Source organism: Gouania willdenowi, chromosome 13, assembly GCF_900634775.1.
Source record: "Gouania willdenowi chromosome 13, fGouWil2.1, whole genome shotgun sequence".
NCBI lineage: Eukaryota > Metazoa > Chordata > Actinopteri > Blenniiformes > Gobiesocidae > Gouania > Gouania willdenowi.
The window spans coordinates 23822929-23847693 of NC_041056.1; the positions used below are offsets into that span (position 1 = coordinate 23822929).

The window sequence follows — 24765 nt, forward strand, 5'->3', positions numbered from 1 at the left end:
ATTATAGGCCTCTCTCATCTTTTTAAGTGGGAGTACTTGCACAATTGGTGGCTGACTAAATACATTTTTGTCCCACACACACACACACACACACACGTATTTACATCTGCATTGCTCTGTTTTTATAGTTGTTTTGGTTCTTGAGTGCTGGCTCAGCCCAGTAACATTTCCAACTGAGGTATCCTGGCAATATGCAGCATGCTTGATGCTTCCATGGCTGTTTGCAGCTTGAGGAAAAAGATAACGTTCTCCCAAGTGCTCAGCTTTGTGTTCTCCATTGGTCGGGCTTGGTCTCACTCCAACACAGCTTCCAGAAAAAACAGTGTGTGTGTGCGTGTGTGTGTGCGCTTGCGTGTGTGTGTCCCAGTGGAGGCAGAGCCCTGATCACAGGCTACAGTAGTCACTTCAAAAGAAACTTCAAACGTTATTGAGACTGTGACATTAAGGGAAATTAAGTTTTTAGGCACTATACACTGAATCAGTGAGTGGGTGTGTCTAAACCTTTGCTCCTCCCATCAAAGTGTTGTTGTTTTAATGTTTGAAGGAGGCTCAAAGAAACGGTTGTGGGAGCATGTAAATGGTTAACATGCTAGTTTTGAATTCTTACAACTTCAACTTCATTCATAACAGACCATAGGACTTTGTTTTCTTGGTGAAACATTGAACGTATATAAACTTATATTATGATATAGATCCACAATTTTATGTAGGTATTCTTTAATGGTGGCCATTGTTAGATTTTCAAAGTAGGCATTTATTTCAGTTGTTGAGGTATAGAATACACATAAGCCGCTTTCTTTGGATGGATTTGATTCCCTCGAAACAAAACTGTTTACAGCTGATATTGTGTTTTTTCCACTGTCAACACGACCCATCATAAGGGATCTTTAATGGTCTCTTTACTGGCTCACTGTTATGTATGTACTGTATGTATGTATGTATGTAGGCTTTTTAATTAGCACAATAGTGTATGTTTTTTTTATTATCTATAGATTAAGCAATGCTATAGGTTTGGCGATGTATACAGTTTGTCAGCTAACTTTGCTGAGATTTATTGCTTTTAAAAAAAAAGGGGGCTTTGAGGACTCCAACATGTTATTTGCCTCTTGTAACGTGTGTAAGTATTTATAATGATGATAATAATAATAATATTACATATCCTTTACACTTTATATTGGTAAAAAACGCAAAGTATTGAAATCAAAACTGATTTATTTTTCTTTTCTTGAAACATAATTGGCAATAATTAATGTATTTATTTGACTTTGTTTTTCAAGAGCTAGCAGAAATGGTAATATGACATGGAATACATCAAATACATATTATGTGACAATATCATACATTTAACTCTATTATTCCCATTAACGAGTGGTTGTATAACTAACAAAGAGACGAAAAAGTTAAATCCTGCTCAAAATCTCACTACAAAATTTTGCGAACTGATGGACCTTTGATAATTCCAGCAATTTCATTTTGTCTTCTTTTAGATGCTTCAATGCTTTCTTTATGAAAGCAATTATCCCTGAGGAAGACTGACAGTTGGCATGTGTGAGGAGATCAAATTTACTGAAAAAAAGTTGCCTGAATAAAGGATGTGGGATAATATCACATCGTAGTTAATAAGGGTGTAAGAAAAAATAAATTTGGCGATATATCGCGATATTTCACTGCGCGATTATCGTATCAATCCAAAAAATGTCTCAATAGATTTTTTTAATCATTTTTTTTAAAGAAAAAAAAAACATTTAATTGCGCTAGGTGTCAGTGAAGCACATCAGACCTTGTTAAACTACCTTACTCCTTAATGCATTTTAGCATTAAGGAGTAAGGTAATTGCAGGTAATTGCACTTCATTCTTTTTTTAAAAGCATACTGGACACGTTGATAGATGTATGTGGTTACTTTTTTTTTTATTTTTTAAGAGTTTAACTTTTTTATTATTTAATTTGACAGTTTAATGATAAATGCACCATTTGTTTTTGATGTTGAAAAAAACATTGAAACGACAACAAAATAGAATTGGGTAAACTGAAACATGATGAGGTGAAATGGGCCAAATTTGAAGTGAAAAATTGTAAAGTGAGCATAAGGAGGAACTGTAGACACACAAAGCAGTTTTGTAAATGTTCATTGCAAAGTGCTCATCATCTAATTAAAAATGTCCTCACAAGGACATGTCCAGACAGTCTCAAACACTTACTGACTAAGGTCACCTTCTTCCTATGTTCTCCAGGACTCTGCAGTAGAGAGACAGTCCTGTTCAGACCATGCCTTGTCTCCATGGTAACAGACCTCAGACAGACCCACGGAGAGGCTGAGACCAACTGATTCAACATCCTGCAAGTCACTAAATAACACATTTCCCTCACGTGGACTTTGAAAAGTGTTACTCAGCTGTTCTCATCCAAGCGCCCAGATTTTTGTTTTTTTCTTTAATCCTAATCTGAATGCACCAAATGCTTTTACTTCCAAAAAATATTTAAAAAGTCTTTCCATATTCACGCACATTATTGTGGACAATGTTTGTGGTAGAACCAGGCGTGTAAAAGGTGATCTGAACCCAGGCCATGATGCACCAGTTGTTTAGCCAGGTGTTGGGTCAGCGAGACCTTTCCCGAGCAGGGGATCTTTTCTCTTTGGAGGACGATGAGATCGAGGACTGCCTGTCTCAAGCTCTGGATCAGATTAAGACCATCTCCTGCTCACCAGTTAGTGGACACACAAACACAACGGCATGATTGGGTTTTTCATTCTTTGAGAAAATACATAATTCTGTAATATTCTTACCCCGTTCGCTGGGTGACAGGACTATTTGACCAACGACAACGACCAGGCCGTGGTGGAGATCTGTGTGACACGTATCACCACAGCCATCAGGGAGACTGGATCCATCGGTAGACACAGCACGGCACTGGTGGGACTGTGGGAGTCATGTCTGGAGCATAACCTCACCCCTCAAGCAGAAAGCGCAGAGGACACGCCGCATGCCAAGATCGCCTCTGATATCACCAGCTGTATTCTACAGGTACACACACACACACACACACACACACACACACACACACACACACACACACACAAGCAATACAACAAAACTAAAACTTAACAGGAGTTGATTTTTATATATTTTTTGTGAACTTTATATTTATTTAGAATATAGTTAAATTTGATGAATGAGTAATTTTTCTGTTCTTTTATTTATTTATTTATTATTATTATTATTATTACATTTTTAAAATTTTTTTTTACATTTTCAGAAGAGAAAAAATAAATTTAGAGGTTAGTAAGGGGATGATGTTTTTTCTTTAAACGCTGCCACTAGTTAAAATCCAATCCTGTATCATCAGTAGTCATCCTGTACCATCAACATGTAACAAAAGCAAAAGTGTACTAATGTCTTAATGTAATACTTGACATAAAAAATGAAGGTTGTATTGAATCACTGCTTAGCACAGCAGGTTCCCTAACCTTTTCATCTTAACATCAAAAAGAGAAATTTGGTGACATCTTAAACATTATAAACTCACATTAATGAGTCCTGATAAAGAACACCCCATTTTTTCTTATTTCGTAATTTCTGTTTCATGTTACATTTAATTATAAGCAGTAAAAAAACACTCACAATTGCACTCATTCACTCCACAGGCCATTTAGTGATTCCCATCAGCCGAGGTTTAAAATTCAATTGTAGCCAATGAGAGGTTGCTAATATTGGGGCCTGATCCATAGTTTGTGTAATCCCACTCAAGGAATCACTAGAAAATCCCATGAATCTTGAAGCTTAAAAAGTATGAGCTTGTGTGAAATGTTGGTTGATGAGATGAAAAAAGTAGAAAGTGATGATCAAAAAAAAAAAGAAAAAAACGTTACCAGCTGTGCAATGAACCTACAGATTAATGATGCATGATACCCAGTGCAGGATTTTTGCTGCAAGTGCAAATGTGCTTTATGTAATCACTGCCAAAGGGGCTTGAAAATGTAAATTTGAATCTTGCCAACTTTCCCCAACAGACTTCTAAAAGGCTTAAAAGCATGGACTCTCTCGCTCACCTTCACCCTCACTCCTTACTCATCCATGGGATTGTGGGCCTCATACCACCGTAATCAGAGCAATTTCTTCAGTAAAGGCACTCGGCACACACACACACACACACACACACACACACACACACACACACACACACACACACACACACACACACACACACACACACACGCATACACACACACACACAGTTCTAACAGCAGCTCCTTGCTTTGATGTCACATTTTCCCTCTTAATACTGTATATCTGTCACCCTGAAACAGTTTTTAACTTCGTTCCAGTTTTCCCTCCTCTTTTTCATTATCACTACTCATATTCAACCTCTTTGAATGGCTTTAATCTGTTACATTTATTCTAACTACAAAAAAGGTAAATGAAGGCTTTACTGTAATCTCAGGAATTTTGATGAAGGCATTATCTGCACTGCCACCATGTGGCAGATGAAAAACACATCAGCAGGGATAGTACTGTATAACTGTAGGGCTGTCCAAACCTGGTCGTCTTGGTCTTGGACTTGTAATTAAGCAGGTTTTAGATGTTAACAGTCCTGATTCTGATGAAGTGTCTTCATGCAGCTCTACAGAAAGTCTGCTATCGAGCATCAGCTGCAGTGAGACGGTTAAAACCTGCTGGATTAGTAGCTCATAAGGAGCTCGTTTGGACACCCCTACTATAATATGACTTCAAAGCAAGGCAAGGCAAGGAAAATGTATTTATACATACACAAGGCAAGCTTTATATGATTAAAAGTTGCAACAGAAAACAATTAACAGTTTAAAAATCAATAAAAACATTTACACTTACACAGTAGAGGAAAAGAGTGCATTTAATTTTGATTTAAAAATGTTTACATGTGATGCTGACTTCAGGTCTGCTGGCAGTTTGTTCCACTTCTTTGCAGCATAACAACTAAAAGCAGTGTGATCATGTTTGCTGTGAACTCTGGGCTCCACCATCTGACCTGTGTCAATAGATCTGAGAGACCTGTTGGTTCATACCTGACACTGATATATTCTGGACCAAACCCATTCACAGATTTATACACCAGCAGCAGAACTTTAAAGTCTATTCTGAGGAGCCAGTGTAAATACTTTGTTCTGGTTAAGACCCAAGCTGCAGTGTTCTGAACCAGCTGTAACTGTTTGATGCTTATTTGCAGGATTCCTGTCAGAAGACCATTACAATAGTTCAATCTGCTGGAGATAAAAGCATGGACCAGTTTCTCCTGATCTTTCTGTCATTAAACCTTTCACTCTGGAGATGTTCTTTAGGTGGTAGAAGGCTGTTTTGGTGATAGATTTAATCTGACTGCTGAACGTCGGATCTGAGTCAATCAGAACAACAAGGTTTTTGACTTGTTCTTTAGCTTTTAAAGATCGAGATGATGTTTGATCTTATTGATTGTATTTTTTCATTGAAATATACAGCAAATTCATTGCATTTTCCAGTTGACATTAATTCAGGGGCTATCTGAGAAGGGTTTTTTTGAGCTTTTCAATTACAGAAAACAATGTGCAAGAGTTGTTGACGTTTTTGGCATTAATTTCAGAAAAGTATTGCTGCCTCGCTTTGAACAAGCCATCATTGAATTGAGTTTATGCAGACTTATTTTGTGCAGTTCTAGATTCATTTGGAGATTTGTTGTTCTCCATTTGTGCTTAGCTCTTCTACAATCAGATTTCAAATTCTGCATTATCTCAGTCCTCCTCCAATGTGTTTTCTATGTGTTTGGTTTTCTCTTAGTTTTGCAATAGTCCAGTCTGCTGGAGATAAAAGCATGGACCAGTTTCTCCTGATCTTTCTGTCATTAAACCTTTCACTTTGGAGATGTTCTTTAGGTGGTAGAAGGCTGGTTTTGTGATTGATTTGATCTGACTGCTGAATGTAAGATCTGAGTCAATCAGAACACCAAGGTTTCAGACTTGCTCTTTAGCTTTTAAAGTTGGAGACTCAAGGTACTCGCTGGCAGCAGTCCTCTTCTCCCTGTTACCAAAGATAATCACCTTCGACTTCAACACAAAGTTTTAATGCACATTAGGCTCTCTGAGTGTGAAGTAGATGTGATGGAAGGTGGTGCTGCTGGTATAGAGTTTGTAATGTTTTGGAATCAGACTGCCCTGTGGAGGGTGCTGCAGCATTTGAAATTTCCATCCACCTCCATCTTCCTCTGTGAACGTTGAGAGAATAAACTCCTCCCACACCATTATAGACATTATAGACTGTGTTGTTTGGCTTCATTTATATCACATGCTTTTTATTGGCTACGATATGTTAGTCTGCTTTGGACTTGGCTTTATTTGGCATGAATTGTGCTGCTGGAGGTAACTGATATTTCAACCTGGACTATAAACAAAGTTTGGTGCATGATTTATCATCTCATAGGGTTTTTTCTTACACTAATCACAGTATTTTAATGATTTAATTGCTGTTCAGTGCAACTATGGCTCTCATTGACTTTTATTTTAGAATTTCAATTTATTTTATCAGTGAATGCCACATTTGAAAGGAATATATTAGTGGGTGAATATCTAATTATGGCTGTGTGTCTTACAACGGACTGCCAGTCCCTTATATGAATCCAATGTTAGCCAAGATTGGCACCAGTGCCCAGCAAACCTTATCATCATTAGCAAGTGTAGAAGATGGATGGTGATATGTGTAAATAAGAACAAGGAAAACAACAACTTTATAGTAAATTGTAATAAAATGAATAACATATAATTCACAACAAATTATCAGATTGGGGCAGCACAGTAGTGAAAGATGGACTTTGTAATTTTAAAAGTCCTTAGTTCCATTTTGTTTACATTGTTTAATCAAAACAAGACACTGTTATATCATACTTAGGTAATCATGCTCAGTCATTCAGTAACATTGAAAAAGTACAGACATGGTCTTAAAACAAAGATGAAGAAATAAAGAGTATGCACCTTTTTTTGACACATCTGTCTTTGTAAATATCTACTAATGAGCTGACAGGTGGGCACTCATGATCCTCTCTGCAGAGTTGTTCTATCCGTGCCAGAGCAGCAGCTGTACCACCGCCGGTGCTTTGTCAATAATTTCACAATTCTAATGATAAAGTTTTTTAAATCCAGTCGATTGTTAAAAAAATATTTTACATGGCATGTGTTTTTTAGCTTTTGATGATTACACCCCAGATAGCACGCATACAGTACGTCTCTCTGATGTCAGCCTCAGACTGTGCGTCGGCATTCTTCTCCTAATGCATCATTTTGTGTGTGTTTTTTCCCCCGAATCAGTGATACCACTTATAAAATTGTAGAACTGTAAAATGTCACTTCCATGAAGCTGTTTTTGTGCTGGGGCTCTTTTGGCTATGCTGCTGAAAATACATTTATGATCATGAACTCTGTCTCTCTTTATTCCACACATAATAAGCTATTTACTAGTAGTATATTGTTATTTTTTTTTATTGTTGTTCTGGTATTGCCATATTCCTATCAGATTTAAGTAAATACTCGACTATGGATATGGAGATATTTATACTAATTGAATGATCCAAGCTAAATAAAGGTTAATATAAGCTGTAGAGAGGCCGCACTGAGCATCTTTAATCCATCGTCCAAACGCCGATGTCTCCACAACGTCTGCCCAATGAGCAAACGCTCTCCATAATACATCTCGCCGATGCAACTTCATTCATTGTGCAGACGTCGGCGAGATATATGTGTGCCATCAGGGTATGTCCTCACCATTTTCTCTCTTTGTGTGTCTTTAGAACTACAGCTGTCCCTCGGTCATGGTGCTGGCGGTGCCGGTGGCTGTGAGGTTTCTGCAGAGAGGAAGCAGAGAGCTGAGCAGGAACATGTCCAGTTATCTCTCACTGGCAGCTATTGCTAAAGCTGATCTGCTGGCAGGACACACCGAGGCCGTAACAATCAGCGTGCTAAACGGTAGGACAACAAAAAGGATTTTCTCTTTTTAACAAACTGTGGGTTACACTGCCTAAAAACAATGTATGTGTTTTGAGCTGTGAGGGGGTGTCACGGTTTGACGAAAAATGTCCATTTCCACAAGTTTGAGGTCAGTTTGAAACAATACAGTGTAAAAAACTCATGGTTAGGGATGGATAAATTATTTTTTAATAGTAAATGGGGGTTTGGTTCAGAAATATAATAGTGGTATACCATGAGGGATCTGCAGCCCTGAAACAATGGAATCAACTGTTTATTGGACTGAAGTTTATATTTAAAACTGCTGATCAATGAAAGTTTGTTTTCAACTCGGCATTTGTTGGATTTGTACATTCTAATATCACTGGGAATACTGGGAACTAGGAATGTCACGATATTGACGATATCGCAATACCGCGGAATTTCAAGGGCCTCAATATCGTCATGTTTATGTCACGATTTAAAATAATGAGCTGTTGCGCTTCAAATTAAGTTTTTTGGTTGGCTGTAGCGGACATTTTCAGATCACAGTAAACTACAAGTACCATAATGCATTGCAACGGCGTCATAGGTTACAGGCGGTTGAGCCAATAGCGTGCAACAGTGCGAGGTCAGAGGGGAAAGGAAACATGACGGATAGTGGCAGCCAGCAGAGCGAGAAACTGAGGAGTTTGATGAAATTGTGCATGATGCAGTGGCTTAAAAGTCAGAGGTGTGGAAACATTTTGGTTTCACTGCATCAATGCAAAAGACTGTAAGTGTACCATGTGCTACTCTTCTGGAAATATGAGCAACATGAGAAGGCACTTAACAACCCAGCATCCCAAAAAGTTTCAGGTTTGTGTCAAACAATCCACTCTGGTCAAAAAACTCTGAAGAAAGCATTTACAACCAAGCTCCCTTAGAACAGCTCAAGGGCTCAAGAAATAACAAGAGGCGTTGCGTAGTTACACCCATCTGTTGTTGTTGTTGTTTTTGTTGTTGTTGTTGTTGTTATTGTTGTTGGATTAGACCGTTGTGAGACAGGTTAGTTTTACCCTACTGATGATGTGTTGTTGCAATAGTGTGTTCCTGCACCATCCTATGCACTTGAAAATACCTGTTGGTTGGTAGTAATAAATGTGATTGGAGCAAGTCATCTGTTTTTTTTTTTTTGACAACACCGCAGTAATATCGTACGGTGGCCTTAATACCGTGACAATATTGTATTATGAGTTTTTGATATCGTTACATCCCTACTGGAAACAAAAATGGTGTGAAACTAGTCATTGTCCTGCTTGTCTGCTGAAAAAAAAACAAGAAATCACAGTAAGAATGAAGTAAAAACACTTCAGTGCATTCGTTTGCGGCACTCTACATCCTATGTGTAGGTTGTTTTTTCATGCATGAGCTTTGTAATGCCTTTTTTCATTTTTATCCCAATGGAAAACGAAACAAGACAAGACGTAGGTGAAATGTCAATGCTTTGTTACCAATTACGGTAATCAAAATTGTGTTTCACTTCCCCTTTAAAGGGGACATATCATGATAAATCCACTTTTTTAGCCCTTAAATGCATTTCGTTGTATATTTAGAGTGCTTAGAAGTACAGAAAAAATCAAATAAGTCTCTTCAGGTGCTCCGTAGATATCTTTATATTCTGTTTTGCTCATATTTTTCAATCTGTTTCGATTTTTCTATTCTCTATTACGTTTTTTGAACTATTACATCACAGTATTTGCAGCGGAACTGCCAAATTAGGACATCAACTCCAGGTCCAACACTTCGAGCAATCCGCCATTTTTATTTCTCGCTTTTATTTTGTAGTCCAAGCTCAAGGATGCCGAAGTTACGAGAGGAGAAATTAAAATGTTCGGTTGTTGGATGTAGTAACCCACACGCTTCATTACAACGTCTCTCAGCATCAGAACCTTTTCAAAGTGCCTGGTTGAGTTTTAGTTTTCATGGAAATGTACCCACATCTGTGGGTAAGGTCGTTTTTGTGTGCGCGAAGCACTTCAAGGATGACTGCTTCTGCAACCTCCGCCAGTATAAAGAAGGATTTGCCAAAGGACTTTGTCTGATTGAGGGTTCAATTCCTTCTATCTTTGGAGACGACGAACAGAGCACTTCGGTAAGCTGTAAATAACGCTAAAAAGTGTGATGATAAGACGTCCCTGTCATTGTTTTGTTAGCATTAGCAGTTGCACCGTCTTCAGACTTCATATGTTAGCGCTGTGTGCTCGTTTTAGATCCTTGATGATATGGCCTACGTGATTTAATTTAAGTCTAAAGTTTTCATTAGTCATTTCATTTTGCCGTTTTTGTCTTTTGTCCCCTTTAAGGATGATGAATTGGATAGTCATCAGGTGTCTGTGGATAGAAAGAAGGGCATTTTAAAATGACTCATTCAGAAGGGGTTTTAGGTTCCTTTGTGAGTTTTAAACTATAACCATTACGCACATGGAACCCTTGCAAAAGTCTTGCCATCCTCTGTCATAAATAGAGCAGCATCTGTCTTGTGTTCTTATGTTTAAACCCTCTGAGAGCAGAACTAATGTGATGTAAATGGACTTTGGGAATCTTTAATCTGTCTAAAAAGAGTCTGTCCTCAGGCAATGATCTGATCACTGATGTCTTCAACTTCCTCTCTTAAAAGCTTAGCTCCAAATTGTGTTTTATAGCAGTAACTGATCAGGTTTCTATTTGTTTGGTGGAGGTCCCTCAGGGCCCGTCGTCCAAAGTTATCCCTGTGCTAAAGGGGTTTGGTACGCTCCCTTGAGACCCATTCACACCCATGCACACACGCTGCTGGGGGTTAATCACCTCACACGGTGCCAGACTGAGATGCTGTCAGCAGCTCAGCACATGAAACACCTCAGGACCAATCTTTGTACTTCATTTTAAAATGGGAACATTGGCCAGATGCTGGCTCTGTGATAAGTAGAAGATACTTTGGTTTATAAAAATAATGGATGAAAATAGAAGCATCCAGTGATTCCTGCCAAAAAGACAACAATAATCAGGGGCCTATCGAACAAGAAAAGTTGTGAGGCTCAAAGCAGTTTTACATTTGAATGTGTGTCGAAGCCCTCGGATATTTGAATGTATTCCTTTAAAGACAAGTTAAATATGGGATGGAGGGTCACTGCACGATCTTTTTAGCAAGTACTTTGTCCTATGATGATCATCAGCATGAGCAAAACAGTGAAGTATATTCCACATGATGTTATGTGCTATGATTTTAAGTGGGACTGGAAATACATAAACCTAGGCAACATTTTTAAGCTTCTAAAGAGACTGAAATTGTAATAAAATTAGCCTAAATTAATGTTGGAACTGGCTATCTGGACGGTTGCCGTATCAATACACCGACATTCTATCCGTACGAAACTCCCCTATTTGTCCAGTTTAGGTCACGTGATAGGTCAGTCATTGGTCAGTTTAGGTCACGTGACTAAGACTAAACCTAACCGTAAACCTAACCCTAACCCTAAAGAGTGTTGCGATATCGGGTTATAACCTAACCCTAACCCTAACCCTAAGACGCTACGTACGTCTACTTCGGTAAACGTACCACTAGCACCAGGGGTTGTCCGTATAAATAGACACTTTCATTAATGTTTTAAATGCTTAGAAACCAAGATGAACTAACATACCTTCGTCATTCTTACAGTCATTTTTACTAACAACTCTATTGAAATACAATGAAACCCTGGAATGACTGAAAAGAAGAAAGGAAAAGGGGAACACTAACAGCTGAAGAGAAAACTAAAAAAAAAAATATTTATGAAGAGATCACACGCAGAAAATGGACAATTTAGCCCGTGAAAACAAAACAAATGTAGGTTTTTACATTATTAAGGCATACACACAAATACCTTTTAGCCACAACTGATTCTTGTTTTATTTAATTGTCCTTTAATATTTGTTAGCTTTAGATTCATTCAATGACACAGTGGTTGGCCCAGGTGGCTCATGTCTCTGTCTGTTGAGTTTGCTTGTGAATCATAAAAAAACCATATACAATGATAAAGCGTACTCAGAAGATGAAAATAAACATGATTTATGTTAGTATTTTGATCACTGGCCAGTTCGGAATTCAACTTCCCACTGCTGAGACTCATTGACTGCGCTCTGAACATGTAGCTTTGTTTGGATGATCTACATCTCTATTCCAAGACCTCAAAGTAAACAGACTTCCAAAGGCTAATTGTTCCTCAAACTTCATGCAAACTTATCCAATATATTTGTCAATGTGTGGAAACGAGAAAGCTGAACAATTTCAGGAAAATAACAACAGGACAAATTGTACAGGTTTAATAGCAACAAAAGACTAATAAAAACACACAAACACACAGAGGCCCATATGGTCTTGTTTTGCCTTCCCCTCAGGATTGTTTACAGTTTCTTCCATCATCAACTAAAACTTGATTTGAAAGTCACAGTGTACTTTGTGTTTCAACTCACAAACGAATGCTGTAATTTTTGTGCCTTCGCTGTTTTGAATGTATTCAATTCTAAAAAAAATATAAAAATAATTTAAAAAAGGCAATGGTGGCCCTGTGGTTAAGGAAGCGGGCCTGTTATCAGAGGGTCACTGGTTCGAATCTCACCTGGGCCATCACTGTGGGATGTTGAGCAAGTCCCTTAAACCTCATTGCTCCCTGGGTGCCGCACAGTGGCTGCCCACTGCTCCTCAGGGGTGGGTTAAACGCAAAGAACAAATTTAATGTATGTAGCTGTACATATATGACAATAAAGTATCTTCTATTCTATCTATGTAAGGAGTTACTAAAGTTATCACACAACATTTAAAAAATAAAAAAGGAGCTTTTGTGGTTATTTGAAATAATCTCTGACGTACAACTAGGGTTGTACACATCATCTGAATGCCCTATAAGGCTCATCTTTAGAAATAATAGGGTCATTTATAATTGAAATGGTGTATTTGATAATTAATTACATTTATGGCCTAATTAAAATGTTTGTTGTAATTGAAAAATAAATTACTGCAATGTAATTTTTATTGAATTGTAAGTGATTTCAAATACTAAATTTTGAGATATTTTGGTATGAACATTTACAATTCAATTCAATTAGATAGATAGATAGATAGATAGATAGATAGATAGATACTTTATTCATCTCCAAGAAAAATTCACAGTTCCAGCAGCTTACAGGTATGGGAACACAGGGGCATGCAGGGAAAGTACAATGTAAAAATTTAATTAGTCATTGTCACTTAAAAAATGTAGTCTACGAAAACTATGACAACAATTTCAAAGTGTGGTCAGAAAGGCAGGGGACCTTTGCACCCAGAATTGTGCAGCATGGGGTGTCGGTGTGAATGCGTTGGGTCTGTGCGTGTCTTTCTGACTTGGCATGGCAGAACCTCCCCCCCACACATACTGCATTACTCACTATTACGAGCCCTCTGTGTGGTAAAAACGCAGATGTTTTAAAACCTGTTTATGCTGGTGAACACTAGGTTGCCTAAATAGGGGTCAAAGTATCTTCTGGTAGCACCTACATTTTGACTTCTTGAACTTTAACTTCTTAGGCATTTTGTCGTATGTGCGTTTACGCACTTTGTAATAATAAATAAAGGTACTTGTGAGGTCTGCAGTATCTCATTTATTGTGTTTGACAGGGTTTTGTATTGGAAAACTCAAGTGGACTATATTTTGGTAGAAAAGATCATATAAAGAGTGAGCCCAAATAAATAAACTACTACTATATAGTGTATTTGAATGGCCCTAGACTGCTTTGGACCTGAAAATTTGGGTCCAAGCTTACAAATGTAAAGAACCACTGCTATAGATCATCTTTATGGCTTTTGCTTTGTAAAATAAAGTTTGTGACTCAATTTTATAGTGAAGGTATTGTAAGTTAAAAAAAAAATAAAATCAATGGAAATAATCAGTGAATATTATCATAGTTATTGTAATATTTTAAACATTTGATCCTCTGTACATATTTATCTTCTATTCTTTTGCAAAGACTTTGTCGTTAAACTGTTGGAAAGGTTATAAGTGACAATAAATGGAGAAAATACACGTCTTGTTCACCAACAAGTCTGTAACTTGAAACATTTATTCACATTACCCATTCATCATCCACTTTATGACAAACATAATTCTGTACAAAATACAATCAGTTTCACATTTTTCAAAAACACATAAACGTTTCACAATATCATACAAGACAGCTTAGTTCAACAGATGATAAAATAGTGTAAACATTTCCCTCAATTTCTTTTTCCTAAATTTTGCCAATGTCTTGACAAATATTGCAGTTTCACTCTGTTGCTTAATGCATCTTCAATTTAACAAACACGCAAACATCAACTTAAAACTATTGACCAAAAAAAATGACAAAATATAAAGCTAGAAACAATGAATGTAAACATCAAATAGGAACACGTTTAGACATGCAAGTCTACTTAATGTATGAAAAACTGTCACAAATGGATTGAAATGAAGAGTAGATTATGTTGTTTATTGACTTAATGATGATTGTTGATGCTAAATTAAAAAAAGAATAATGCATATGTAGTTATTACCCGTGGGATAAATCTTTCCCACATGATATGTTGATCAGCACATGGCAGCATACTACATTCACACACGGATGCTAAAAATCGATGATGTAGATAAAAACTGTAAAAAGACTACTGCTGAAAAGAGTTGCAAGTTTTGCTTGAATTGCACACCGAAAGGTCAGGGAGGAAAAGGTTTGTGTCATTATTTATTCAACTGCACATTTCCTGTTATCTATCTATGACCTTCTTCCTTAATATGAGTTCCACTGATCTAATTACTGGCCCATCTAAGTTGTTTTTGTTTTTTTTTTTTCTTTTCCAAAAATACTAATTTTACAAACCCAATGCTCATCAGAAGAACCATGTAAGTGTGTCACTCACAAACTTATGATTATTGAAAAGTCTCTCGCAGCATTGCCTTTGCTTATTTAGTCCAAAAAAGTCCATTGCATTATGGAAGGTCAAAGATGAGATGGTAAAAATTGCGAAATTAAACATTGAACTATACCAAGAGTGATTGAAGCAATTGTACGTTTCATGACAGTTCTGCGATGGTTGCTGTAACTAAATCAGTAGGTGAACTGAGCTCCTCCATGTGGCACCATCTCCGTCACACCCCATGCCACCACGTTGCCTGTTAGCTCAGAGCTCTGACTTACTTTGAAAATGTCTTCCTCTGACAATACCTTATCCCACATGTTCACCCCCGTCAACTTCCCAGCAAACGCCAACCTGAGGTCAAAACTAGACTCAAACCCTTTCACACCGCTCTCCCCCCCTGAAGACGGGATGCAGCAGCCGTACTTTTCCTGCCCCAGCTGGAGTGATCCTCCTGCGGGTAAGGTGTGGCCTTCAGCCACTCCGGGTATGGATGCCACCTTTTTACCACCCACCCAAAGGGTTGCCATCCCTTGCTTGGAAGACCAAGACCCACACAAGTGCATCCATTGTCCTGGATTCACCACATTTTCTGCCTCTACCAAGTGGGCTTCTCCTCCAACAGTGAAGCGCGCTGAAGCTTGGCCGAGCAACAGCTGGATTTCGTAAGGGTTGCGGCGGGTTCCATAGGAGAACAATACCGTTTTGTTGCTGATGGCTGTTGGTTTCACCCACATGCAGACAGTGAAAGAAGACAGGGAGAGAGGAACCACTGGTATAACTTCGGTGTAGATTCGTCTGGAACGCATTGGGAAGTGAAGAGCCATATCATAACCTGTGCAAAAAAGATGAGAAAGCATTCAAAATCATTTCACTGAATGCTCCTGGTAATTAGCTGCATGATATGGAGACTTCTCAGACAACATGAATTATCTTATCAGACGACATAATCCAATGTTCAACATAGTATTGAAGAGCAATTCAAAGTGTAAAGCTGACAGCACTGGTGCCAAATTTTCAAAAAAAAATTTGCATTTTATTCAGATTTTCTTATTTTTCATTTTAAAGTAAACTTTGTGATGCTCCAGAATAAAAAAGGAAAGATGAAACTCTCCTTGAACTTTACAATACTCTTCCTGCATTGACTTAACTTGATGGTGGGAGCTAAGATTTAAGCATTTTGTGTGTAGTCTGCAAAACTGAATGTTGGATGGTATCATTTAGGATGATTAAATCTTTTAAGTCTTTTTTTTTGCCTGGTTGACTCCCAAAGTCTCTGGGTCATCCGGTGTATGGTTTTGTTCTACATAATCTCATCAGCTTTATTTTCCCCATTCTCTGTAATTTTAGTCCTCCTTGCACTCATTAAAACCCATTTTGTTCTCCACATATATTTATATTCTAGGTTTGAAATGTGTGCGTAGGCTTCGGTACAACAGGCTGGAGTGTGAGTTTTGACATGCAGTTGTGCATGTGGGTGGGTTTGAATAAGCAAAATAATCATTTAATCAGATTTGCACTAATCGAAATGCTTTTCAGCTGCTTCCAAACCTGTTTCTGTCTTTTATTTTAGTCATTTTTACGTACGTTTTTGCTCCACCCTCTTCTGTCCCTCCAGATAGCAGACAAACCCCCAACCTCATAGAACTGGTGAAGCCAAATGTTGATGTTGCAATTGTCTCAAGTTTCTGCACCAAAGTAATGGTGAAAGTAGGGTGTTGTGTGCTTATGCGTGTGTGTGTATGCTCGTTGTGATTTCCATCTGGTCTTACTTTGCTTTAGTGTGGTTTTTGTGGCGACTGGATAACGATTACACCTTCCTCTTAACATAGAAAGGCAAGACTTACATGTGGGTTTGCTAACTTGTTCTTTTATTGTTGCTTTTATTTCAGTTGTTCCAGAAGAAAAGTAACTCGACAACTTAGCACAAAAGGGTACAAAAGGGTACCTTGGTCTACTAAACTGACAATTTTTACTCTTAACTAAAATTGCTATTTTAGTTAAGAGTGGATGCCAAAAACTTTTTTTTTTTTTTTGCCAAACACTGTTTTTACATATTTACATTCATTTAAAATGACTTGGGTATTACTTATGGTTCTAAGCATTCTGGTAAAAGGAGCAGAGAAAAGAGGAAGTAGGAGACAGGAATTAAGATCAATGTCATGACCTCATCAATTTAAACTGATGCTAGTAATGAATGGAAAATGAATAGGTTTCTAGAGAAAGACCAGCATTTGTGAAAATGATATTTAGGACATATACATGCTACTCAAAAAGAAGGGTAGTCTCATCTTGTTGCACATTCATGATTCAAATTTGTCAAGGCATGAAAGAACGTAAAGGGAGAAAAAGCTGTTTGGCAGTATAAATTAGGAACAGAGGAAGCAATGGTGAAGGTTGCTTTGAGTAAAATGTTTATCGTACCTGCAGGTAGGGTTGTTTCCTTCATCATTCTTCTCAGCCCTTGGATTGCATCCATGAGTCCTTCCAAAGCCAAGTCTTGCGATGTGACTTCTTGTTGGTGGTTTCCAGCTCCAGTGTCACTTATGTGTTGATGTTCTGCTTTACCGCTCCGCCCCATCCTAGCCCTTGGGTTGCTTAAGCAGCTGGCCATCTTTGTAAGCTTGGATGCTTGTGTATTTGCCATAGTGAGGAGTTGCTGCAGTATTGTTTCAAGGTGATCAGAACCAAAATCATCAGCAGAACCAGCAGAAGTGAAACCAGAGGGGCCACTACTAACTACAGAACCATCGCCACCAGCAGGACCAACAGTCCCAGAAGCACTAGGAACACTGGAACCAATAGAAAAACTTCTACTGGTAGCAACTGGGCCGGAATCACCAGCAGCTAAGGCAGAAGTCGGATCGCTGACTTTGTGGCGCTCCAGAAGCTCTCTGAGATGATCTTCCATCTGGGAGACCATTTTTTTTCCAGCGTTCTCCACTTCAACCCCACAGGTGCCCCCATACTGGTCTAAAAACCTGACAAAAAGACCAAAGACAAAGACTTGAACCTCAAACATGTTTTACTGAAATACCAGTGTGTAATGTAAAGCTATAATCTTTAAAACCATTGAAATCTAAATGGATACTCACTGAGATGATATTTGAGAAGTAAATATTGAGCAAAGCTCTTGAATATTTAAAAAATATCTCAAGAAAATGTAATAACATTTATTTTTATATATTTAAAGCTTGAACAAATAAAGTTTAATGATTAAATATTGAGTGAGCCCTTTTTACTGGTTAACAAGCTTCGGAAAACCTACCTCATCATGTCACTGCGCAGTGACCCCAGCTCCACCTGGATGATGTCATCAGCGTACTGAAGCAACATGTTCTCCCTCATTTGACTGTTCTCCAGCATCGAGAAAAGTTTGTCCCATTTATTCAGGTCTCTGGACGTGCAGGGGGCCGGAGGTGTTGTAGCTGTTGAGTGGAGTTAAGGAGAGTTTAAAAGGGGATTCATCAGACAGACAGCTCTCCTGAGTCCTGTGAGGGTTTTCTCAAAAATGTTTAATAAATCACATGCCTGCTTCCTGCACTGGATTGCATATGTAAACATACAAACTGAGACTGACGTAAAGTATTTAGTTTCGTATTTATGAGGCGAGGTTCTTCTACTTTAGAATAAAGTTTGGGTTACCACAACTTTTTAAGCAAAACAAAAAAGATCTCTTCTGTAGAGAAAATTCGTTTTTTTTCTCCAAGCCTGTCACTTTGTGGTCCAGAGTCTGGTCCTTAGGAGCTAACTTAGAAGCAGTATTTTGCCATCATGTCAAATTGTGTATTCTGGCCTTTGTCGTGATGGTAATATTGTGTTGACAAGCTTTCAATTGGCCAAACCATGTTGTGGTTTGCTACTGCAGAGCATCAAACAGCTACAGTTGGTTCAGAACGCCGCTGCTCGAGTCTTAACCAGAACAAAGAGGTCAGAGCACATTACTCCAGTTTTAAAGTCTTAACACTGACTATCAGTCTGCCTCAGAATAGACTTTAAAGTTCTGCTGCTGGTGTATAAATCTGTGAATGGATTTGGTCCAGAATACATCAGTGACATGTTAGTCAGGTATGAACCCAGCAGGTCTCTCAGATCTATGGACATAGGTCAGATAGTGGAGCCCAGAGTTCACAGCAAACATGGTGATGCTGCTTTTAGTTGTTATGCCGCAAAGAAGTGGAACAAACTGCCAGCAGAGCTGAAGTCAGCATCACATGTGAACATTTTTAAATCAAAGTTAAAGGCACTTTTTTTCTCTACTGCATATGATTGAGAGAGAGATTTTTGGTCATGTTGTTGTTGATGTTTGATGATGATATTAAATGTTTTGTTGCCTACTTTAATGTTCGTATTGATTTTAAGCTGTTGTCTGTTGCACTTTTTGATCATATAAAGCACATTGAATTGCCTTGTGTATGAAATGCGCTATACAAATAAATTTGCCTTGCCTTGCAGTGGTAAACTTGTCTTTCTTTGTAAATTAATGTTTTAGATAGGACCTGACCTACTACATTTTCTAAATGAAACTCTGTTTGTTTGGATTGGAAAATAATTTGCTTTGTGTTGTTTTATAACCAATATGGTTATGAACTCGGAAAAACCATGATATATTCAGCAAATATTTCACATTTTAACTCTCATTGGTGGCTGAACAAGATATTTTCACCAGTGTTTGTTATCAGGATTATGTCAGAAGTAATTAACACATTTTGACAAAATCTTAACCAAAGATAGACATTATGCCATGGAAGACTTCATGAAATTTTGGACATGATCTGGATCAATGTACTGGATATATATGTCGATTCGGTTTGTAATTGACCCATCTTTATGAAATTTGACTTAGTAATATTGGGTTGATCATGGTACTATGTTCAGGATCATTGATCCAGGTTACTGATGGCAAAGAGGATATTTGGGGCTTAGTGGAGGTTTGTGCCAGAAGTGTGGACTCAAGTCACATGACTTGGACTCGAGTCAGACTTGAGTCATGAATTTGATGACTTAAGACTCGACTTGACAAAATGACTTGTGACTCGACTTGGACTTTAGCATCAGTGATTGGTGACTTCACTTGGACTTGAGCCTTGGGACTTAATTGGAAGGACTTGCGACATCTTTCCCCCAAAGCCCAAACAATTTGCTGTAAACTGCTCTAGCCATGTGTGTGTGTGTGTCTCCGTATGTGGAGTGGGTATGTTTGTGCTGGGTGGGGGTGGGGGTGACGCTGTTAGCACGATATCCAATCAAATAAGGCGCACGTGGTTTTTAAGACGGCATTCAACCAATCAAATTGCAGGACAACAGGACGAATAAGAACCGTCAATCAAAGCGTTGGTGCAAAAAGATACCTAGAATAATGTTGTTTGGGTATAAAAATTATGAGGTAATCAATAAAAAACAAGTTGCAGTATGCAAAACACGTGCTTTTAGGATCAAGGACGGAGAAGCAACAACTTCTAACTTTGTTTGTCATTTAAAGCTGCACAAAGAACGGTAAGTTCTGAATGAAAGGTAAAAATATAACCAAAACTTTTAAAATAAAAGTCAGTTTTATAAGTAATCAATATTAACAATGTATATACCGTTTTAGCTTGAGGTCAGATTAGTTTTTCCGGCCAGGGAAACATTATATTGTGTTCTCTTCAGCACGACAGATTATATTTACAAAAACTGCTATTTTACTTTGCAGCATCAAGCAGTTGTTTTTGCCTCGTTTGGGCCTGTTAAGGTGGAAAAAGAGGAAGGTTACCTCGTTTTGGCTGTATGACACCCTCTGCGTTGGGAAGTGATGAAAACCAGACTGAAGAGTTGGTGAATTAATAAAAATGATTTTATTCTAAACTAAATAAAAGAATACAAAGTGGAAACAAAAATGGTGACCCCCTGGCCAGGCGATCCAAAGACAGAGTGACGAGACACAATATTAAAGCAATATTAAAGCCACGTATATCTCCCCTTAGTTCCCCCCTCCCTCCTCCCCCCGAGAGATAGGGATAGAGACAGGGAGAAAGAGGGAGGGCAGGAGATGGAAAGAAAGACAGTTTTACTCTTTGAGTCAAAACAGTTCGCTCCTCGTTATCTGGTTGCTATGGAAACGGAGGTGTGTGCGAACTATGTGTTTGTGTGTATGAATGAATGTGTATGGGGTGTGCTATGTGAGTGTGTGTGTCTATCCTTGTGGTTGTTTTGAAACTTTGGACAGGCTGTCCTGACCCAGAGTGAAGACAAGTTAAAGTTGAAGACACGAGAAATCACACAATGAAAAGTTACACCCCAAGGCTTAAGGATTAAAATATATAAGTAATTATATTATTAAGCATAACTAATTATTCTGCCCCAACAGGCCATTTTTGTCAATTTATTTATTCACAGTTAAGCTGAATGAACACTGAAGACACTAAATAACACAAAGAATCATAATTATTGAAGCAGCAGTTGAGCATTAATTTCTGTGTGGTGAGAGGTAAAATTGCTGTTTTGTCAAGGGACTGGTGTGCTGTACAGCGTGAATTTGTCTGACTTATCGTAGTTTTTTTGACCAAAAGTGCTGTTTGACAGTAAGGTGAAGCAGTGAAAATATTCTTGATCTAGTGTACACTAAAACTAACTTTGATTTTATTTGGTTTGTCTCTTTTTACACCTCCTTTCACAAATTGTGTTCTTTCCAAAGTGTGGTGCCATGTGGAATGCTGTAGTTAAAAGGACTTGAAAGGACTCGAAACTTAAATGGTAGGACTTGGGAATTGACTCTGGACTTGTTTGTATTGACTTGGGACTTGACTCTGGACTTGAGACTTACTTATGACTTGCGAAACAATGACTTGGTCCCACCTCTGGTTTGTGCTCTTCAAGTGCTCTTGTTTATTTATTTGGTTTTCATGATTTAATTTTATTTGGTTGGAAGTCTATTTGATTTAACTTTTAATTATGTGTCAACTTCTTTCTATCACTTTTTGAGCGTGTTTTACTTTAACGGTTGGTTGTGATTATGTTAATCAGTATGTTGAATAGTTGTAATGACGGGAACAAAGACATGATTAATTCATTGAATAGATACATATTGGATATAATTCGTTTCATGTCTTCTTACCAATCTGTGCTTGATAAAAACAAAGTTTCCCACTTTGATTCTTCTAGTAATAGTGAGAATTTCAGATGGTTTGCCATAAAGCACTTCAGTTCTAAGATTTCCATACCCACCTGTTGCCCAAATCCGATCCATAGGGGTCTGAAAGGAGCCCAGTGGCTAGTAGTTGTATGCTTTTGCTTTGAAAGAAACTGTCAAGTAGCTTTATTACATTTTGTTTTGAAGAGATGACATCAGTGATTGCTTTGGCAGACACATTGGAGGCAAACAGATTAACAGCTTGTGCAATAAAGAGCACAATTGTGGCAAAAGAGAAGGAAATAACCAAACTTTTTGAGCTGCTACTTTTCCTGTGAGATTCTCAGATACTACTGAGAGTGGAAAAGGTAAAGAATACAAGGAAAAGGAAAACCTGAAAGAAAGGTAAGCGATCACTGGAGTGGTTCTACATGCGGGAAACAGGGCCGATAAAACCAAGCTAAGGGGTGAAAGAATCGGGGGTGGGATTACATAGCTGACATATAGCTTTCAAGATTGTGTCTATATACCTGCAGACATATTCCAGAGGGGCAGTATTACTGGCCTGCTGCGTAAGTTTTGACTTCATTTCACCATTATTCACAACAGATTATGCTTTCATTCACTATACCGAACTTTTGTAGTTTTACTTCCTAAAACCATCTTTTGCTTTTTAGAAACTAACTTTTCCAGTCGTTACTGTTACAGTAACATCTCCACATCTAATATCTACAGTAAATATCCTGTTCAACAGAGGAAAAGCAGCAGTCAGTGTGTTAGGTAAAGAAATAATTAAATTAAAAAAACACACATCTGGTGACTTGCCTGTGCGTCATTTTCTTTTAGCCAGTCATTCATTTTCGTAGAAATGTGTCATGACTTTTCTAGTGTCAACCTCATTAATTCATTATTCACCAAAGATTTGGATATTTCAGCTGACCAGGAGCAATGATGTATGTCTCCCACATGTCGTTCCTTTTACACCCATGATTTGACTTTTTTCTTATACCTTCAACAATCAAAGGTCATTTTAATCTTTTTCTGTTTTCATGAGGGCAGAAATATATGTTCCGACCTGTAAATACTTTTTTAAACTTATCACTTTTAATCACTGGGTAAATAGTACCCATGCCTGTAAACCTATCAATATGCCTTTACATAAATGTCTTGATAGATTTACCCCAACAAACAAGTTCATTATTCAAACTGTTAAGAGCCAATTTAGCAACTAAAAACACACATGCCATTCTGATTTTCATGTACAGATGTTAAGTTCAGCATATGCTTAATAGAACCAGCCCTAAGTGATTTAATAGCTGAGAAAGGATGGGATATGTTGCAGATATTCTGCTATTGATGAGCTGTCTGAAATGTTGTTATACACAGTATTTGTCGGCACAGGTGTCATATTCTTTCTTAACTTTGACGATAATGCATTGTATTGTAACTTTTTTTTGCATGCGACAACGAGCAAACACATTTGTACATCCGCCAATAATAATAAAATCAATTTTAAGTTTAAAAAAAATAACTAAATCTCTAATTCCAACCTAGAGCCTGAGGTCTGCAGAGAGCTGTAGCACCTACCTTGTATCGTGTCCTCTGTGATGTCGTTGTAGTAAGGGTCGGAGAATTTGATGTTGAAATCATCCTCATAGGCGAGTGCCAGAGACAAACACACTGACAGCACACACGCTGCCTGTGGGAGCCTCCAGTGAAACATGCTGCTGTTGCTGCTGTGTGAGGGTGTGTGGTAATCTTGGAGCACTGGTGAAGGCGTGTGAGTGGATGGAACCGCTGACTTTCAGGTCCTGCTTGTCTCACTATGTTTTCTTTGCCTCTTACTGCTGCTCTCTGTCTCTCACTTTGTACTGAGCTGCAGGTCCCCCACTCTCTTTTTTAAGTCCACACTCTCCCAAGTTGTGGTGGTCCCACCTCCCTTCTGACTCATCCCCCCCCCCAGTTCTACCCTCCCTCTTACACATTCGCCTCAGTCTTTTTTGGTAAATGCTGAGCAATCCTTTGGACAAGAGCCCACAGGAGTTCAACACTCCAGCCAACGAAAGCCAAGGCTCACATACACATTTCTATTTTTCTCAAACTCCAACATCAACTCCCATTAACTTTATTATGTTTACCCATATTATTAAACCTGCAGCTTTTTTTTAAGTGCCAAATTACCCCAATTTGTGTGTTACTATGCTTTCAGTTATAAAAAGGCAGACTGCGGAGATTTCAAAACAAAATTAAATCAGCACAGCCAAGTCTGTCAGGCGAAGAAATCTGGCGTTTCACTCACATTCTGAACAGTGCGGCGGTTTGATCGAGTTTAGGTGAACTCCAAAGAGAGCTCACAGCATAGAAAAGCATATTTCATGTCAACTGAAGTACGTCTTACGTCTAATTCTAACACTTTGAAATTATTTATGAATTCATCTTTTATGTCAGAGAGCTACTTTTATCACAGTTGGAGCAACAAAAACATGATTGTCCGATTCCGACGGCCTCATTATCAACATTCAACAGCATTTCCAATAATGACCAACCTGACTTTTGTTACAGGTAAGAAGAGTTTGTGTATTTTTGTTGTCTTTTTGGAACAATTCTTTATATTTTTCCTCACATTTTGTGTATTTATGTTGTTGATGTTGTTTTGTTTGTTTTTGGAGTCATCTTTCCATATAATTTATATTTTTTTGTAAATTATATTGGGTATATTTGTTGTCATTTTATCAATTTTTGTTGTCAGTTTGTGTATTTTATTTGATGCTTCATATATTTCCCAATTATTTTG

General features: G+C 38.0%; 2 protein-coding genes across 6 annotated transcripts in view; one reads left to right on the top strand and one right to left on the bottom strand.

Annotated features, from left to right (window-relative positions):
* The window catches only part of veph1 (ventricular zone expressed PH domain-containing 1), a 92920-nt gene that overhangs the window by 8868 nt on the left and 59287 nt on the right, over positions 1-24765 (top strand). For all 4 annotated transcript variants that reach the window (XM_028464762.1, XM_028464763.1, XM_028464764.1 and 1 more), the window contains exons 2-4: positions 2234-2708; positions 2807-3025; positions 7788-7962. In XM_028464762.1, coding sequence (XP_028320563.1) covers positions 2568-2708; positions 2807-3025; positions 7788-7962 — 535 coding nt within the window. In that variant the 5' untranslated portion in view covers positions 2234-2567. The remainder of the gene's footprint in view (positions 1-2233; positions 2709-2806; positions 3026-7787; positions 7963-24765) is intronic.
* Positions 14719-23848, bottom strand: ptx3a (pentraxin 3, long a). Of its 2 annotated transcripts, XM_028464767.1 has the most exons (5): positions 23559-23848; positions 18132-18291; positions 17612-17844; positions 17288-17551; positions 14719-15698 (listed from the first exon to the last, which is right to left on the bottom strand). In XM_028464767.1, the coding sequence occupies exons 1-5, from the start codon at positions 23692-23694 to the stop codon at positions 15055-15057; spliced, it is 1437 nt and encodes a 478-aa protein (XP_028320568.1). In that variant the 5' UTR covers positions 23695-23848; the 3' UTR covers positions 14719-15054. The 2 variants fall into 2 exon arrangements, with proteins under 2 accessions (XP_028320568.1, XP_028320567.1); XM_028464766.1 differs by having other exon boundaries at positions 17288-17844.